Below are 20,194 nucleotides of genomic sequence, written 5' to 3' on the forward strand. Positions count from 1 at the left end.
GATATACATATATCTAGTTCATTATAGTTAATATTAAAAAAATTACAACAGAGGGAAATAGTTTCACGCTGGCCATAATTTGTAGAATGAGGGTATTCAATTATGAAATTTATCGTTCTTAAAGATCAACTAGGTGCATAAATATTAATCAAAGAAAGCAAAACTCGCAATCAATGTCATTTAAAAGAATAGGGGCGACTTTCCATTACCGCAGAACGAATTTCCTTCTGATTTTTTTTTTTACAGTTAGGTGGGGGTCTCAATAGAACATGTTTTAAATATTAGGGCGAGGAAACAACTTTAAGTCATAAAAAAAAATATTTTCTTTTTCGGACTTAACCCTACTTTTTTTGTATTGCATTTTTTGAGCCTAAAACAAGTTTTTTTTAATTGATAGCACGGCGTACTAACAGCTAGGTATGCAACCCCCCTGCTTGGGGTCACTATAGGATTTGGGGTGGGTGCGAGTTTGGGTATATGCAAAGTACTTTTCCATTTGAGCACTAAAATAAAAGAAATTACCAAGAAAAAAAAACAAGTATGGCAACGCTGAACAAAAAACAGGGAAGAAATGTCAAAATCAACCATTTTTGAGTGTTTTGTATGGAAAAAAGTGAACTTTAAAAATTAATTAAAAATAGAAATAAATGTTTCCTCGCTCTAAAATTGCTATAGTTATTATTTATTTGCACATATCTATCGAATAAAAAAAACCGCGAGTCGAAATTCGTGCTGCGGTAATGGAAAGTTGAGCCGGCATCTAGATTTATAATCAAGATTTGAGTAAGCATTTAAATTTAAAAATTTGTTTAAGAAAATCTCAAAAAATTCTTTTGGATATTTTCAATTCTTGTTAACAAGTTTTTAGGATCGGGATTCCAAATGGCAAAACAATAATCCAGTAATGGTCTAACAAGTAAACAAAAAATAGCTTTCAGTATGTATGGGTCTTTAGAACTCCGTTTAAGGAAACATAACATAGAGTTAACTTTTAAAACAATATAGGAGACATGTGAAATAAAGTTTAGTTTCTCATCAAATACTACGCCTATGTCTTTAATCTCGTGAACTCTTAATAGTTTGATTCCTTTAAGGAAATAATCAAAAATTATGGGTTTTTTAAGTGACTGTAAGTTAAAATAGAACACTTTGACAGATTAAGGTCAAGATTATTTTGCACTCACCAATTTTCAAACTTTAAAATGTCTTGCTGAAATGCAGCACAATAATTATAATCATTTGTAACTTTAAAAATTTGTATATAATCTGCAAATATTAAGCAGTTGGCTATTGATAAAACTAATGGAAAATCATTAATAAACAAGTCAAATAATGGTGGTCCCAAATGGCTACCTTCGGGAACACCTGAACAAACTAAGATCGGGCTAGACTCCAAGTCACCAATCCCAACAATTTGTTTCCTACCAATGGAGTTGAACCAATTTAGTAGTTTACCATCAAAACCATAACTTTTTTAATTAAAATGAGGTGATTTACTCTACTAAATGCTTTCACAAAATCGGTATAAATTACATCCATTTGAGAATGCTTTTCTCCTACGGTAGAATACTGATAAGAAAATCAAGCCAAATTATAAGTTGCGGATCGACCACTTATGAAACCATGTTGAAATTCAGAGATATGACATTTGATTATTTCATATAGCTTGTTTTTTACTATTTTGTCAAAAAGCTTCGGAATAATTGAAAGAGATTGGTTAAAAATAATCTGAAGGGGTAAACATAGAGTGCTATGTATAACAGCGTTTTAACAAAATTGGAAAAACACCAGTGTTTTCAAATTCAATAAAATCAAATTTAAGCAACTTTTTGAATGATTTATATTTGTATTTAAACACTAACCGATTGATTTCATTTTAAATTCGTGTGTCTTTACCGAGCAGCTGATTGTGAAACGTCAAAATCATTATCCACTAACTTTGTAGCCCAATTTTTTACACTACATCGGAGGTCAAATTTCAACTACTTTTGTAATTAGATTTAGCCAATTAGAATCCCTTGACTACGTAGCCACTAGCTTTGTGAATGCGACCATTGCTATTTTTAAAGCAGCATACATATGATGGATCCAAGTGTCACTTTCTGCACGATGGTAGGTTTTCAGATTATTTTGAAATCCGAAGCGGAATCAGACAGGGTTGTATTCTGTCACCAATATTGTTTTTGTTGGTGATAAACGATGTACTGCGCTCATCTCTGTTAAGTAGCGGAGGGATCCAATGGACTTTGACATCCTATTTAAATGATTTGGATTACGATGACGAGGTTTGCTTACTCTTTCATAGGATCATGGATCAATGACAAGAAGTGTGGAGAGAGAAGCAGAAGTTGTGGGGCTGAAAATTAATTCCGGCAAAACAAAAATGATCAGCCTCGGAACCCGACCATCCTCTCAAAGAAATATTTTCTCGCAACCGGTGGAAAAAGTGGAGAGCTTTCAAAACCTTGAAAGTATCGTTTCCATCGAAGGCGGAACTGAACAAGACGTCATCTGCCGCATCGGCAAAGCAAAAGCCGATTTCGTTATGCTGTCAAAAATTTGGAGGAATAACTCTATCAGCTTAAAGCCTAGTACATACTTCCTCGTGAAGTGAACGTTCGCCAGTGGAGAAAGTGAACTTAAGACATTGCTCACTGGTACACACTTGTGAGTACACGTTGTGAACATGAACAAACCAAATGTCAAAGCTTCACCAACAGTTCCCGTACATTTTGCACGTGAATTGCCCGTGAACGAAAACTCTCCACTTTGTTCTCCACTCAGCTTCACGAGCAAGTTCACGGGTGAACCAAAAACTGAAATTTGTATGGGTTCACGAGATGGTTCACAAGTATGTACTAGGCTTAAGAACAAACCTACGGCTGTTTCCCAAAATGTCGAAACTGTGCTTCTTTATGTGTGCAGCACTTCAAAGGTTACTTCAGCCATAACAAGAAAGCTGCAAACCTTCGTAAATAGATGTCTTCATAACATCCTAAGGATTTTCTAGCCAAACCGTATTTCAAATGAGGTCCCTCATAGAAGGACAGGTCAGGATCCTATCTAATCTATAATACGAAGACGTAAGTGACAATGGATTGGACATACTCTTCGAAAAGGTAACGACTGCATTGCAGGCCAAGCAATGCAGTGGAATCTGCTAACACAAGAAGGAAGAAGAGCTGGACGACCAAGAAGCACATGGCGCAGGACAGTCGAGGCGGAATCAGCGTCACTAGAAAAGATTTGGAGAGAGCTGAAACACATCTCCGGAAACCGTACACGATGGCGCGTAGATGTAGTAGAGGCCCTCTGCCCCTTAAGGGGTTCCAAACGGACTTTACAGGTCTGAGGACCTAAACAAAAAAAAAAAATTGTAAATACAAAATTTTATCCTACAGAATTTTGTCATACGGAATTTTGCGATACAATATACAGAATTTTGATCCCAACCCTAAAATAACATAATTATAATTGTTAAAGTATAAATTTCAATTACTGGTAATTTTAATTAAATAAATTGTATTTATTTTAAGTAATTGAAAATTTTAGTGAATATTCAAGTTTTTGAAGGAAAGCACTTTTAAAATACAGTCTAAGTAATTGATTTCTTCATTTATTTACTCATTCTAAGCAACTTACATAAAAGAACTAAGCATTTTAGTAAAATATATTGTAATATCGTAAAATGTAATTGATGGAAATAATATTTAATTACATTTCTGTGTAATCATTACAAAAGCTATAACAAGTGATCATTACTTTTTCTCCAATAACAATAAGCAATTGAAAAGTGTAGGGGGACTTCTATTGCAAGTAATTGTAATAGCAGGAAAAAGAATTCTGTTTCAAAGGCAATGGGCAGGTTCAGGCGACATAAGGGACTTCAAAGTAAGGCAAGTTTCTAGTATCTGATTGGCCAGCTGCCAAAAAAATGACATTCCAATTAAGAAACTTTAATGGGAAATTGACTGGAAAGTTAGTCAAGAAAAATCTCCCTAACTATCAAATCAAGTCTACTGCTGTCAAAACGACAGTTGATCATATTTTTTCATTCAACTGAGAGCTGAACTTTTTTACTCTATGATTTATTTATTTTCTGCCCAACTTCATTTAATGCTTTCTGTAAAAGGGTTCCTTGTCAGTTTGGAAAAGAAATAAGTAATATTTCTTTACAATACAAAATACAAATGGTGGATTTGTAGCTTGCCTGAGGAGTATTTTGTAGACAGTAATTTTGTTGGTACTTTTTGTACTATGAACTTAAAGTATAGGCTTACGAAGTAGGGATCTGAATTTAAAATTCATGACACTTGAAAAAGTAACTAGTTGATTTGGTCAAAATTAACGTTCAAAGAATGAAGTTGTCTGCAAACGAAGTTCCTTAATTGCCTGAACTTAACCAATGTCAGGGAAATGTATTCCTTTAAGAAAATGCTCTTCTGTGAAGCCGGTTCCTATTGTTTAAAAAAAGTTAACTATGTTATATTTTTAGTTGTACATTACAAATTATCTTTCGTGTGACCAATGGATTGAATGACATTAGAGTCATAAACCATAGTGATTCCACGGTCGTCGTTTTTCGAAATTATAAAATAGCTGCGTGCCTAGAGGTTTACTTAGGCTGGATGTTGATACCAACCTACCTATTAGACCTCCTTTTTAAGTTAACATAACTTTAGGTATACCCGAATATTAGTTTATTTATTACATGTTTTGCTTTTTGAATGAACAAAGTACTGACTGAAATTATAATTCATACACATGTACACTATTAACAAGCTAGTTTTCTTTTATTCTCCATTCACCGCACAATTGAATCATGAATTCATGAAAAATCTAAACTTGATGCAGCTGTCTTTTTACAAATTAAATATTTATTTGCTCTTTGGCAATAATGTGTGAATATTCTTTTCACAACCATCTGTTGACGAGGACACGCTTTGAGAACTTCTACGCCCAACAAAATCTTCCCACGAACTATTTAGAGGGTTATAAAGTGGTTTTAACTGTACAAATTCTGCAGGTGTAGAACTAGAAGTCCCTTTTGATGAGGGTGATTCTTTTTCTATCTGAAAATCATCGAGGAATATGTTTTTCTTGGCCTGGTCCGTGACAGAACTCGAAACATTCAGTTGGACTTGTAGGTTTTCTATGCGATTTCTTTGAGTCTCTTCTGTTTTCCCTCTCATAGCTGCAGCGATTTCCATACTTTTCGTATAAATATTGTCCCCAGCTTGATTGGTAAATTCTTCAAAATAACTTTCTTTCGGATCTCTGTAGAAGCTCGCATCCATTGCTTGAAATCCTAGTCGCAGTAAGAGTGAAATCTTAATATTGAAACACTCTAACCAACTTTTGATGGTTTTATAAATTCCAAGTTGAATTGTTTCACCACTCGAATTCCAAAAGTCCAAGAGTGTATTCTTTGTATAATCCACCAAAATAGACTTTTTCACTTCAGGATGCATCTTTCCCATACCATCTAAATGACGAAACGTTATGTCCAATAAGTGTTGTGGATGTTTGGTGACAAACATTTGCCATTTAAAAATCATTGTCATCAGATTCCAAAGTTTCCCCATGGATGCATCGTCTAGTCTCATCAGGGAACAACATGCAATGTCGGCCAGCATGAATTTGCAATGCTCCGCGGTAATTAAACTCTTTTGCTGTTGACTTCCAATGATAAGTCGTTCTATTAATTTGGGATCCAAAAAGACACTTGTTATATCACGCACCACTGTAAGAAGAACCATTTAAATAAAACTTGTCATAAATTGAGTTCTTGTTTATTCATCATACCTTCTGTGGACTTCTCTGCAGAGATTTTTTGAGCTTTAAGTCTTTGGTCAATGACATAAAGCATTTCACATCCAAGATTTACAACGATAAAAACATTCGCCTCAGGAGTCATAGTTGTTTGCTTTCTGGAATCTTACGGACTTACGGACTAACACGTAATAATGCAAGAAAAATGTGTCGAAACAGTGCTTCACAAAACGGTTCTATACCGACTAAGACAGGAATCCTTTTTAGTCTTTTGGAGTAGGTACCTATTTTTGAAGAGGATTATTTGCCACAATATGTGAAGTTGCTAGGGAACCTTTAATATGCAAACAATGCGTTGTTTTGTGAGTAGTTAGGTTGAAGAAAAGCGTATGTGCTGTGGCTCAACTAACATAGGGGGCGTCAGGTGAAGGAGTTTGTGAAGGTCAATTATATTTTTGCAAGGTCGTATGGCATGTCGGATGGGGTGGTACTTGGTATTGGCCTTGAGCATGAGACATAGTCAATAGACAAAACATCATAAGGTCAAAAAGTCCATATGCGACAACTTAAGATTATATGTACTTAAAACTTTAATTATCAGTCAAATTGTCCGAAATAAAGCATAAATTTAATGCGAAAGTACAAAATACGTAATATGGACTAATTCGGGATTTGATGATTTTGAAACCTGCGACTGTGCATGAATTGTTTATTCCAATTTTTAAGAATCCGATGAAAACTATTTTTTTTATAGTATGGGTTATGAATACTCTTATAATGATTAAACACAGTGCGAGCAATTAAGAAAGGAGCATAGGATTAGAAAGGAGAAACCGATGCACATCTCTTTTGAATGTCTGCACATTGTAATGAGTGATAAATATTGAGCTTGGTAAAGCATTACACATTCGTGTAGTGCGGCTAAAGAAAGAATCTTTGTACTTAACAGTACGTCTGAAATTCGGATCTAGGGTAAACTGATGGGCATTCCAAGCAGTACGGGTATTACCGTTGAATTGTTTAAGGAGAGCATTGTTTATAAAAATAACGATAAAACAATGACAGGCATGAGACCTTGCGGCGTTCAAGAGAAGCAAAAGTCTCGGTGAGAGAACGATCTCTTATCATTTTTAGAGCTCTTTTTTCAATTCTATCCAGGAGTCTCAAATACTGGGGCTCCAGCCCAAATATGAGAGTTATACTCGAGTTTAGGACGAATAAAAGATTTGTAAATTATAGCCAGATCAGAAGGAGTAAAACACTTCTTGCATCGTCGGCGAAAACCTTAACACTTAGCAACATTTTAGGCGATGTCAAATATGTGAATGTCATCCCTCCACAACAAGACTGATAGTTGTTCAATCCCCTCGTTGCAAGTGCAACGTGGATAGTGGCATTGGGGGAGGGTTAGGCTTTTGTGACAGTAGACAGCATTAATTTTCCAAACCATTAAATTCTACACGATTTTTGAATCACCATTAAACAATGCTGTCAAGATCGGAATTTAATGTGCTTATCATACGCTGCCGTTGGTAGTCCACATCCGAAAAAAGGATGAGAATCTAAAAACGAATATGAAAAGCAGAGGATATTGTCGTCAGCGAAACAATTTAGTGGGTTAGAAGTTTTAGACAAAAGATCATTTATGCATGTAAAGGAAGATAGTTGGAGACAAAACGGAGCCAGCCCTGGGGCACACCAGCGTTTATTTTGTGGATATCAGATTTGAACCCGTCCAATAAAACTATCAAGTGCAATAATCTTACTTTCTCCAAAACGATGTAAAGATTTGTTCCACTGTTCGATGAGATAAACAATGAGATCACCAGTGGACATATTGCAACGAAAGTCATACTGCCGGTCTTTAAGAAGCTTCCGTTCTTCAAGATATTTCTTGAGTTGAAAATTGAACAGCGTGTCCATGACCTTGGAAAGAAGGGACGTAAGAGCAATTGAACGATAGTTAGAGCGTATGAGAGGATTCGCCTTTTTTTAGGGACAGGCTTTACAAATGCAGTTTTCCATCCACTACTAAAGAGACCATTAGAATAGGATAGATGGAAAAGTTTACGCAGTGGTTTTTCCAGCCTTGAAGAACACGTCTTCATAACAATAGCGAGGCTACTATCCGGGCCAGCGGATTTGTGAATTTTAAGATCTTTTAGTACTGATCAATTGATCGGAGTTTCATAAAGTTCAAGATGATAATAGCTTTGATGAAATATCGAAAGGATCAGTGAAAATCATTTTTAAGTGACTAACCGGGACTCAGAAAAGGGAAAAGTCTGTAGCCAAAAAACCCTAAGTAACGTATTCGGTTACCATAAATAAGTTGTTATTGTGCAAAGTAATTCTTTTTTTTAATCGTTCAGAATCTTGTCCCAGGGCTTGTCTAGAGAATGCGAAGCGAATCGTTTTCGATTTGATATTTTGTTTGCATGAATTGGAATCTGACCTTTCAATTGCCCCATGATTGAAATATGTGTACATATGTATGTACCGTACCGCTTTAAAAATCTATTATACGGTTTTTTTAGGCTAAAGTGAAACAAAGCATAGTTCTTATGAATTATATGAGGTTTTTAAAAACATTGAAAACTATCAAATGCTTTAAAACGTGTTATTTTTCTGTGATGATTTCGAATCTAAGCTTCGATTTAAGCTGCCTGACCTAATTGTATAAATAACCTGAGGTTTTACTGAAAAATGTAACCAATTCATAAATTAATTTTTTTTTCTCAAAAACATGACTATAAGGCCACCAAATATAGTCAGAAAATTATAATTTAATTGAACAGGCGCAAGCAACTTAAGAAACTTAAAGTTCAACCAAGTTTCTAGTATCTGATTGACCAGCTGTCAAAAATTATTGGAAAGTTTACTGGAAATTTAGTCAAGAAAAATTTCCCTAACTATCAAGTCAAGTCTACTTATGTTAAAATGAAAGTTGATCATGTTTTTTCATTAAACTGAAAGCTGAACTTTATTACTCTGTGCTTTATTTATTTCTACATAATTCCATTCAATGTTTTGTGTAAAAGGGTCTCTTGTCAAATTGGAAAATAAATAGATTATATTTTTTTACAAACTTGCCTAAGAAGTGATTTGTACGCAACAATGGTTTTGGCACGATCATTTGAAGGCAGAGGTAAGTGAAGTAAAGTTACAAGGTCAAATGTATGACACTTGAAAAACTTATTTGCCTTGGTCAAAATTACCGTTCAAAGAATGCAGTTGACTAGAAATAAAGTCCCTTATGTTGTCTAAACTTGCCTATTGGCAAGTTGACCGAAAAGTTAGTCAAGAAATATAAGCAGGTTCAGACAATACAAGGGACTTCATTTGCACCCAACTGCATTCTTTGAACGTAAATTTGGACCAAGGCAGCTAGTAAGTTTTTTACGTGTCATAAACTTCAAATTCGGAACCTTACTTCACTAACCTCTACCTTCAGTTGATAGTGCAAAAACTACCATAAACATATTGCTGTATAAAACACTCCTCAGGCAAGCTATAAATCCATCACAATTTGTATTTTGTATCGTACAGAAATATTACTTATTTCTCTTCGAATTTGAAAAAACATGATCGGCTGTCATTGGGCAGGTTCAGGCGACATAAGGGACTTGTAAGTAAGTTAAGTTTATAGTATCTGATTGGCCAGCTGCCAAAAAAATGCCTTCCAATTAAGGCAACTTTATTGGAAAATTGTCTGGAAAGTTTGTCAAGAAAAATCTCCCTAACTATCAAGTCAAGTCAACTTATGTCAAAATGACAACTGATCATGTATTTTCATTCAAGTGAAAGCTAAGCTTTACTACTATATAATTTATTTATTTTCTGCACAATTCCATTTAATGTTTTTTGTAAAAGGGCTCTTTATCAATTAAAAAAGAAATAAATAATATTTCTCTACAATACAAAAGACAAATCGTAATGGGCTTGTAGCTTGTCTGGGGAGTGTTTTGTAGGCAATAATTTATTCAAAGAATGAAGTTGACTGCAAATGAAGTCCCTTATGTTGCCTGAACCTGCCCATTGACTTTACTTGTGAGGGAGACTTATCTTCACTAACTTTCCAGTCAACTTTCCAATGAAGTTGCCTTAATTGGGAGCTGGCTAATCAGATACTAGAAACTTGCCTTACTTGCAGGACACTTATTTCGTCTGAACCTGCTCTTTCTCCGTAACAATTAATTCAAGATTTGACTTATGTCAAAAAACCTGTTAATTGCATTTAACGGCAATTCATTTTTATTTTTAAGACTTTAACCTTGAAATTTAAATCTACTTTTACCGTTGTACATACATATATTTGTTCAAGCTCTGAATATAGTGTTCATAAAAATTAAAAATAGCAGTGTCCTTTGCTTTTAAAGTTTAAAAATGTGGAAACATTTTTTTTCTATTTTTCGATAAGTAAAACACTGTATTGAAGAAACGCAAAACCTAATAAGAAAACTGCAAGCGGAGGGGAAAATTTACTAGGATATTCAAGAAATGGTACAATTTTATTATTTAATGAAGCAATGACCTGAGAATAAAGTCCTTCTTTTTCGGATCCGATTGTCATCGGGAGTATGTGAGAAGACACAGCAAATGATCCACATCACACTCTGAAGACAGTGAAACATGACGGAGCGAATATAATTATGTATGTATATGGGTTTGCTTTTCGTACTAGGGGGTCGGTCCTCTTTATCTCAACAAGGTTATACCGTATGCAGGTGAGTATGCATGTGAAAATTCTGGAAATGATATACCTAAGTCTTATTTTGAAAAACCGTAGGAGTGCGAATGTTTTTGAAATTCGCTGCTGTCTAGAAAGATGACACTATAGTCAGCAAAAAACATATCCAGTATAAGACGTCAGTTGTCCAAAATTAGAAATTTTATGTATGAGGTTTTTCATGGACTGTCATGCGACAGGTCTTGGGTTTAATACCTTCCTGTGCCTTAATTTTTTTTAGTGCTTTCTCAAATTAGCCGTTCGGATTCGGCTTAAAATTGTAGGTCCCCTCCATAGGTAAGCTACTAGGCCCCAGTTCTCAAAGGACTGCTGCGCCACCAAATTTATTTATTTATTTTATGGAACTTAGTTGAAATTGTTTTTTATTTTTTTTATTGTCATATTGTGTAACTTCGTGTACGTGTTAACGAGTCCATTCGAGATGTCTTCAGTTTATATTCTTTAAGCCTTATTTAAATGAAAATACAATTAAAAACCTTAGCAGTGTTTGAATGCCAAAACTACAACTTGATTGCGTGCTAACACAGGGCTGGAATAAAATATATTTCAGGGGTGCCAACTGCCAACAGACCATCCGATTGAGAGAGATAGAAGAATCGGTGATGTAGTGAAAAAAACAACAAATAAATTTAATAACAAAATTTATTAACTTTTTTTTGTTTGTTTAATTCAGAAAATATTTGTATACTTTTCTTTTTGTTTTATTTGTATTGTTTTGTATGTATGAATGAATATTTCAAACAAATATGCAACTAAATTTAAAACATGTTAAAATTCGTCGTTAATACATTTCTTATTAATACACTTTATTGTAAAACTGTATTAACTTGTCCAGATTAAGTGAGTTTTGCACTATTTAAGATTTAAACAAATGTGAGTATGTAATTCTTTTCCATTGGACCAAATCACATTAAGGCATGCAAGGTAATAATGTTTCTGCTAATAAATACAAATTTTCGAGTAGAATGTTTTGCTTTAAAAAATCGACACAGAATAATTTAAAAAAAAAAGAAGTTATCAATTATAAAAATTTATAAAACATTACTTTTGACATGTACATATGGTTATTAGAGATACACAACAAAAACAAAAATTAAAAAAAGAAAAAACTTTAAAAATTATATTGCGCATATTTGTAATTTTTTCTTTTTACTTTTCTTGTGATAAATCTTTAGCTTGTTTCTTTGCTTTGAGTGGCACTGCATCCACCAAAATGTGCAAGGCCATTTTAAGGCTTTCCTCTGCATGACCAATCTGGGCACAGGGATAAGCTTGGGCGTATTGATTTAGAATCTCACAATAATCTCGATATTTGCTCAACGCAAACTCCCAGTCATAGTTCATTAGACGTTCGGTATCAGCCTCATTATTCACATATGGCACTCCTGGTTTGGGTTGCATTTGACTGAAGAGTGGGTATTCACCTTCACAAGCCTCGCATCTGCATGTGAAACGGTATTGCATTTGCAGATTTTCAATTCGATCCTTTTTTCTTTGTAGGGCAAAATGATTTCTAAAAACAAAAGAGAACAAAAATTATTAAATTTTTAGCTCAAAAAGATTTGGATTTTAATTTTAAATAATCGTTCATCAAACCTTAACCAACAGTAGCCGATGAATTATTTAATGTTTTCAATGAGACCATTCAGAAACTAGTTCAGGAATATGTAACTTATGGGTAGAAAAAATTAGATGCGAAAGCAATCGTACAATTTCGAATGTCTGCAAGAAAAAGATGTTCAAATGGTAGACATGTGCATTCAAGAGGACACAAGCGTCCACAGGTTTTTCTCAAAACCCACCTCTGTCTATCGACCCCTACCCTCACCTCCCAGTGTTGAACATCGGGTGCCTGGTACCTCAACTGGAGATTGGGTTCCAAACTTAGTGAAAAGTTGTTGGGGGTAGCTAACGAAAGAGGGGGGAGAGGTGTTTCCACTAAGGTACCTCTTCTTATCCAGACGGCAGCAGAGGAATTCCTGAGATGGAATCAACCTACAGTTCCTGTAAGGTTGAACTACTTAGTGAACACCTTATAGGGCTTCTACGACTTACGAGTATTAGGAGCACATGCCTATAAGAAGCGGTTTATCCGGCTGCCCGTCCTTGGAGTTATACTTAGGATCTGGCCCTTCAGGTTGGGGGTTGTACCGTCGGGGTGACTTCCTGACCACGTAAAAATATCCTAGTTGCGAAGTACCAACAAGCCTCGGACGGATTTACTGTTGACAACCTACGCAACGAACTTTGGATATGCACGTGGAATGTTAGGTCCCTTAAAAGACCACGTGTAGCCGAAGAATTAGCGGAGGCCCTATACTGTTATAAAGCAGTATCACCACCATCCAGAAAATACGATGGAAATGGTCGGGCAAAAAAAGGATACAAAACTGCGACATTTACTATGGTGACTGCTACCGAGAAAACCAACATCCAGTAGCCAGTACGCGTTTTCCACACCTCAACATCCACAAAGGAACTTGGAGTTTTCCAGATCAGTCTACCGAAAACCAAATTGACCACATTGCGATCGACGCCAGACACGCTTCCAGCTTCGAACGGCTACAATCGCCAGAGATCGCCATCCCCTTTTTGATCGAGTTACAAGTAACCTATTTCGAAGTTCTCTGCCGCCAACACAATGTATCGAAAACCAGTCGCAACATTGCCAAGATGCAATCAGAGAAGCCGCCTCTGATGTGCTGGATTTCAAACAGCCACCAACAAGGAACCCCTGGTTTGATGAGGAATGTCGGCAGGCAAATGCAGCCAAACAACAGGCACGCAAAGCGGCGCTGCATAAAAGGACGAGAGCTGATCATGAGCTATATGACCAGAAGAGGCGAGAAGAACACCGACTTCTCAGAAGGAAAAAGGGAGGGCATGAGAAGCGTGCGGTCAAAGATGTTGAGAGGTTTAAAAGCAGGAATGAAGTTCGAAAGTTTTATGAACAGGTGAAACAAAATGCACAGGTACATAAACCTAGAACCGAAGGCTGCAAAGACGAAAGTGGAAACATCATAGTGGAACCGCAGTCAATGTTGAGGATATGGAAGGACCACTTCTGCAGACTGTATAACGGCGACAACGAACTGAATTCCGCTGTCAAGCAGGATGATCCTTTCAACATAGACGACGAAAGCCAACAATCCCGTCCACCCGACTTAGACGAAGTAAAGATTGCCATATCTAAGATGAAGTCTATTAAAGCCGCTGGAGTGAATGGCTTGAATGCCGAGCTCTTTTTAAAGCAGCCGAAGATAAGTTGGTTAAGATCATGCACCAACTTATTTGTAAGATATGGTCGAAAGAGAAAGCATGCCCAATGAATGGAACCTCAGTATTATTTCCCGATTCTGAAAAAAGGAGACCATCTAAACTGCACCAACTTTAGAGGAATCAGTCTACTTAACATCGCCTATAAAATCTTCTCCGCCGTAATATGTGAACGTCTAAAGCCCATCGTCAACTACCTGATAGGTCCTTATCAGTGTGGTTTTAGACCAGGAAAGTCCACAGTTGATCAAATATTCACATTACGGCAGATCCTGGAAAAACCCCAAGAACACATTTGGTGTTCTTTTCATCGATTTCAAGGCCGCATATGACAGCATCTATATAATGGGAATAACTTAGCGTGGTCTCAATGCGGCTTTTATGAGGCGGCAAAAATGGGTCTAACTGTTAATGAGGGCAAAACAAAGTACATGCAAGGACTTATAACACCGACGTCTCGGTCAAAATGTCACCATCGACATGCGTAACTTTGAGGTAGTCAAGAACATCGTCTACATAGCTTTGCTATTAACGTAGAAAACAAGACCAGTGCTTAGATAAAACTAAGAATAACTCTTGCTAACCGCTGGCTGTTTCTTTGAGTGGCAAACCCTGTCGCGAAGGACGAAACTGTCGCTATATAAGACCCTCATCATCCCCGTGCAGAAGCATGGACTATGAAAAAAGCGCTTGAAAGTACCTTGGGTCAGTTTCAGTTTATTTATTTATAAAGCTACACAGTAAGATAACAGATATCTTATAAATTTGTGAGAGCCTATGACTTAACTTAACAATTTAAAATACAAAAGCAAATAATATAAAATAAAATTAAATTAAAATAAAATTAAAGAAAGAAGAAAAACAAAATTTATCGATAAAATATTATTTTACTTGAAAACAAAGAAATAATAGAATTAGAAGAATAAAAAAGGAGAAAAAGAAGTTAAGAAGAGAGGAAAGAAAAGAAGACTTTAATACTTTTTTGGAAAATGTGCATATCACTTATATCCCGCAGATGAGTGGGTAGTGAGTTCCAGAGTCGACATGCAGCTATGAAAATTTGCCTTTCTGAGGTCAAACAAGAAAAGCGTGGTAAAATTACCGATGTCGATCTGTTTAGATAGGCTGGTTGACGTGTTTTCAAGATTTTAAAAAACAGTATCAATGTTAGAAGCTTCATGAAGTCATTTAAAGGCATATTAAGTAGAATCTCTTGCAAATGTGAAACATGGTCGTACCTTCTTAATCCAAAGATGTATCGAATGATACTATTAATGGCTATATTTAGTTTATCTTTGCTCATGGAATCGCAGTCGTAAAAAATGTCGCATCCATGAGTGAGAACAGTTATAATCAGGGTCCTTGCTAGCATTAGTCTGGTCTTAAATGGAGTTATGTTTCGGGCGGTTCACAGCGTTCTAAGCGTTCCATAAGTTTTATCTATCAATTGGTTGATGTGATCATTTCAGGTCAATGTTCTATTGAAGATTACACCTAAATTTTTACTGGAATTTACGAATTCTAATGGGTTCTGGTTTAAAATTATGGAAGGAAAGTATGTTAGATCTAATTCTTTTCCTGATATGACCAGGCATTTGCATTTGCTTGCGTTGAGAAACAACCTTTTGCAAGACCCCCAGTAAGATATCTTTTCTAGTTCTTGATTCAGGGTGAAAACGCAGTTTTCAATTAAACCCAAAGGACAGATTTTGTAAATTTGAATGTCATCGGCATTAAAATGTTTTGATACTTCATTTATAATGAAACCGATTTCATTGACATATAATGAAAATAAAAGAGGGAATAAAATTGATCCTTGGGGAGCTCCTTGTTGAATCGGAGGAAAATCGGAGAGATTTTCATTTAAGAAAACGGCTTCCTTTCTATAATTCAAAAAGGAAGTAAGCAGTTTAAAAGCTTTTGAAGATATGTTGAATTTGTGACGCATTTTATTCAGAAGTATCGAATGCTTTTGAAAAGTCTTGTAGGACAAAAAAAGTTACTTTGTCAATATTGAGTTCAGTCCTTATGTCTTCGATTATTTTAGTTAGTGCCGTAATACAGCTATGTTGTGAGCGAAAATTGGATTGAACATCGACTAAAAAGTTTTTGCGACTGATGAAGCTGCTCAATTGTTTTTGCATTATCCTTACACATACTTTATAGAAAAGGGAGTATTGATAGTCTAAATTCGTTACAAAGCGAGTTTTTGGGGATAGAAATTATTTTGGCTTTTTTCTATGATGCTAAAAAATGCCAATGGTACGGATTGTATTTATTACATGTGTAAAGTAAGGTAGAAGTAGTGGAAGAATAGCTTTAATAAAAATTGGATTCAAATCATCAGGACCAGTGACATTGGACTTTATACGTATGCAACTTTCAACTATGTCTAAGGCGGACACACAATCGAAACTGAACAAAGTGACTGTAGAAGTTGGTGGTATGGTATTGTGTAGAAGCAAATTTACTCTTTAGCTTATTTATATTCATTGCAGCTGGAAAATTATTTCTTTGTTTGCCTATTCTTAGCTGGCGGAGGCTGTTCCATAGTTTACGACCATCGGACTTTAAATCTAGACGCTGGTCTAACCTCTTGAACTACTTTATTTCGTAGTGATTTGTACAACTCGCTGAGCTCGTTAACATGGAAACGTTTCCAGCGTCGGTATGCTAGATCACGCCGATTTATTAGGTCTTTAATCCTACTAGTAAACCATTGTTTATTTTCGCGAATCCTAGTTTGTATTTTCAATAGAACGTAAAGAAAAAAACATAACGGCTAAAATAGAGGCAATATCATTTTAAAAAATCCAGATATATGTCTTAGTATATGTGTTCAGGATGGTCATTGAAAGCTCAACTATCTACAAAAGAGTGACTTAGGCAAGAAGCATGTCGTGTCAATTGAGACTTTTTTGTATCACGAATAAATGTTTTAAATGAAATAAAAATAATGGATATTAGATTTGAAAATTTCACAATAACATATGTGACAATTGCAAGAACACACTAACTAAAGTTAAAAAGACACCAAACGAATTATTTATAGTAGTCCAAGAACCTATTCACGAGCTAGTTGGGACATTTTATTGGCAGAAAGGACTTATAACAAACAAACTCATTACAATAGATTCGTGAAACTAAACTTACGATAGATCGGGACTGTCAAATGCATTATATACAAAATAGAAACTTAATGGAAGTTCGCAGAAAAAAAGCATTCCAGAGGTAATTCAACGAAGAAAAGCTATCACAAGTCCAAGAATTCATGGTTAATATACATAGCTGTTGGGAATACAAACTTCTTTCATGGCAAAAGAGTTAGGTCATCAATACATTGCTTACCTACCAAAACATAGATTACATACGAGCAAGACTTTACATTTTAAACGTTTGTGTATTGCAAGTTTCATAGAAGGCATTCATAATTCACTTAGATTGTGCAATTTGTATGTACTGAAAGAACTCTTTGAATTTATATGACTCGGCACGATATGTTTTTACAAACAAAAGAACATTTTTAATTTCTGAATCTAGCCCATTTAAGTTGAAAATTTTAATTGTAGAGTGTTGTAATTGTGCATCTTCTATACTAAATCTAAATCTGAATAGACTTTTGTACATTAAAAGCCTAAAAAGTTAAGGTTTGTGGCTGTGAGTTTATTTAAATAAATAATTAGTAAATATTTTTATTGTGTGCTTACCCATAATTATCATATAGAATTCCATTAGCTGGAATCGGTCTTAAAACAAACAAAATGGCTTGGGTTCCTTTGTAGATGCGTATTGTGTTCGGTGCGCACGAATGGTTTAGCAAACTAAAGAACGCATACGCCCCCCCAGCGAATGTTTGATCGTCTTTAGTCTCATTCACCTGTTCCACTAAATCCATTCCATGCATATTCGAAGGTGATGTTTGCAAATGTCTAAACAGTAATTCCGTGAAAAAATTCTCGCCTTGCAGGGAGCCCAGGAATTCCTTTAACGGTGTGTGTTCGATGACGAACCTCTTCAACACAGCACAAACAACAGCTCGCTGAAAGAGATCGCTTATACTTCGGTGTTCTTGATTCGTGACCAGGCCATGTATTGCTCGATAATGTTCGCGGGGCGTCAAATTCGATTGGTCAATGGTAAATGCTGATTGGTTTTGGTTAATTGGATCCGCACAGAAGGCCATGCACTCGTCGATATTTGGAAAGATACTTAGGGCGGTTAGACAAGTCCTTAGAGCGATCTGATGAATTTTGTTGAACATTGTAAAAATGAAGTCTATTATGGGACATTCGTACTTGTGGAAGGTATTGTGTGCCTCTTCAAGGCATTTCTCGCTGCAAAACATCGTACTTGTGCAGTTCGGACAGGGGATCAAAGTCAAATAGTTCTCTCGCTTGCAATTCGCACATCGGATATACCGCATCGGAGCAAGCAAGGACGATGCGAATGGTTCCTCGAATGCAACCACATCACCGACAGCAAGGTCGCGGTTTGTGCAAATGTAACGACCCATTTCCTTGCTGCAGCGCAACTCCAAGCACTCAGCGATGGATGGAATGACCGGATGGCGGTCATAAGTCATTACGAACGTGTACGGCACAATCTCAGGTTCTTGAGTGGCCAGCAGTTGACAGCAATCGTTCTCCCTCTTGTCCAGTTTGTGCTGCAGACGTTTAGGGTAGTTGGCCTTTCGGGCCAACTCAATATTCTCCAAACACTCCCGATACTTCTTCCATTCAAACAGAACCGCCGAACGATTGGCATATCCGATTGATATATTCTCCGAATCGAGCTCAGAGAAGCAAATGCTCTTGTTGTAGAGCTCAAGTGCATGGAAATAGTTGCGTTGTTTCAGAGAGAACTGCTTGTTGCCGAGCATTCGAAACTCCTCGGAACGCTTGTTGCATTTTGGGGCGCGGAGTGTGCAATTGAGTTTTATTTTATCGAAATACTTAAAATCGTGTAACGTGTTTTCTACGAACTTAACTTTGGCATTATTGTCTGGCAGGGAATTAAATTTTCCAGATGCAATGCCTATTAGTTTCCAGTCGGCAAGTTTTCTAACCAAATCATCGCTGACTTCGTAGACATCCATGCCTTGTGATTTTGTTGCTCTTGCTCGGGATGAATTTTAAGAATTGAAAATTATTTGAGTGCAGGTGAGAGTGTGTGTGGCAGGAACCACTCAAAATCTTTATAAAAATAACAAATCGAATTAGAAAATTGGATTAATTTGAGAATAAAAATGAATTACAACTGTTTATTTAATACAAAAATCCGCGATCAACTTTTCCCCATGTGCGGTTATCGTTATGGTAGCTAAGGAATTTTTTTGACAGGTCCAAGAAAAAAGACAAAAATAAACATTATCGAGACTCGAACTGGATGTATGTCAGATACTGGTATACTATGACAGGGATGTCAAATTTTGCATTTTCATTTTGAACAACGATGGAGTACGTTGTTGTGCTCTTTCACAATTGGTATAAGAAGAGAATGCAAAACTTTGAAATCACATTAGTTGGATAGAGACAAAAGATAATATTTAATACGAAAATTAGAAAATATTTTCGGAAAAGCAAAAAAAACATAGCTCTAAAAGTAAAAAGGGGGCTTTAATTGAGCTACAGAGTGCTTTTCCATAGTTTAAAAATGGCAGTTAAAAGATACTTTTAATTTTGTTGTAGTAAAAATAAATTTAAATTTGGAAAGTATGTTGTAGGACAAATGTTGGAAATGCAACTCTTCGCACGAAACTCACAATTTAAAAGGAATTTTGGTGAAATTCTTGAAAAAAGTACAACAAAACATAGTAACAAAACCTAGAAATACACGACAGAGCCAATTGGCTCCAGTCCAAATGGACACGGTCCATATTTGCCCGATATACACGACCGAGCCAAAGCCACTTTGACAGATTGATTAATTTTAAACATGGCCGAAAATGGTTACCCCGTATAATATAAGTTGGCAGCTGACCCTGAAAAATTAAAAAGATGAACAATTATTAACTGCTTATTTAATATATTTCGAATTTAATAAATACAAAATTTAAAAACGGTACCTCCGAATGCCAAAAGAATACGTTCATTAAATTCAGATTCATCGGATAAAGTTTGTCAGTTTAGCACAATAGTTTTAATAAATTGATACTCGTTTCGTGGGCTCCTAGAAAAGATCCAAAGGTACAATTTTCGTATGTTTTCTTTCGAAAACCTATATTTTGTTTAGGTCCTCTTTGCCGGAGGCTCACGAAATTGAACTTTTTCCTGTAAATTTTAAGCATTAGCATTCTGGGAAATACATTTACTTACAACAAACTTCTCCATCTAACCATCTAGCTCGGTCCCTAGCTAGATGTCTCCAGTTTCACGCTCCAAGTTGGGTGAGGTCATT

At 35.8% G+C, this 20,194-nt stretch overlaps 2 protein-coding genes across 2 annotated transcripts; both read right to left on the minus strand.

Moving 5' to 3' along the window:
• Positions 1-4,767: 4,767 nt before the first annotated feature.
• LOC129939270 (protein OSCP1) lies at positions 4,768-6,026 on the minus strand. The gene is made up of 2 exons (XM_056047235.1): positions 5,806-6,026; positions 4,768-5,743 (listed from the first exon to the last, which is right to left on the minus strand). Exons 1-2 carry the CDS (start codon positions 5,915-5,917, stop codon positions 4,878-4,880), a joined length of 978 nt encoding a protein of 325 aa, XP_055903210.1. The 5' UTR covers positions 5,918-6,026; the 3' UTR covers positions 4,768-4,877.
• A 5,120-nt stretch (positions 6,027-11,146) lies between these two features.
• Positions 11,147-19,145, minus strand: LOC129940501 (SET and MYND domain-containing protein 4). Its single transcript, XM_056048857.1, has 3 exons — positions 19,053-19,145; positions 17,506-18,990; positions 11,147-12,035 (listed from the first exon to the last, which is right to left on the minus strand). The coding sequence occupies exons 2-3, from the start codon at positions 18,891-18,893 to the stop codon at positions 11,672-11,674; spliced, it is 1,752 nt and encodes a 583-aa protein (XP_055904832.1). The 5' UTR covers positions 18,894-18,990; positions 19,053-19,145; the 3' UTR covers positions 11,147-11,671.
• Positions 19,146-20,194: the final 1,049 nt, after the last annotated feature.

This window comes from Eupeodes corollae, chromosome 1 (genome assembly GCF_945859685.1).
Source record: "Eupeodes corollae chromosome 1, idEupCoro1.1, whole genome shotgun sequence".
In the NCBI taxonomy this organism is placed as follows: Eukaryota; Metazoa; Arthropoda; class Insecta; order Diptera; family Syrphidae; genus Eupeodes; species Eupeodes corollae.

Excerpts from the sequence above, each read along its gene's own strand:
- LOC129939270 (XM_056047235.1), bottom strand. The coding sequence starts at position 5,917 with ATGACTCCTGAGGCGAATGTTTTTATCGTTGTAAATCTTGGATGTGAA. Across the intron at positions 5,744-5,805 it reads TGCAGAGAAGTCCACAGAAG|TGGTGCGTGATATAACAAGT; the intron begins GTATGATGAATA and ends TTCTTCTTACAG.
- LOC129940501 (XM_056048857.1), bottom strand. The coding sequence starts at position 18,893 with ATGGATGTCTACGAAGTCAGCGATGATTTGGTTAGAAAACTTGCCGAC. Across the intron at positions 12,036-17,505 it reads ATTCTATATGATAATTATGG|AAATCATTTTGCCCTACAAA; the intron begins GTAAGCACACAA and ends TTTTGTTTTTAG.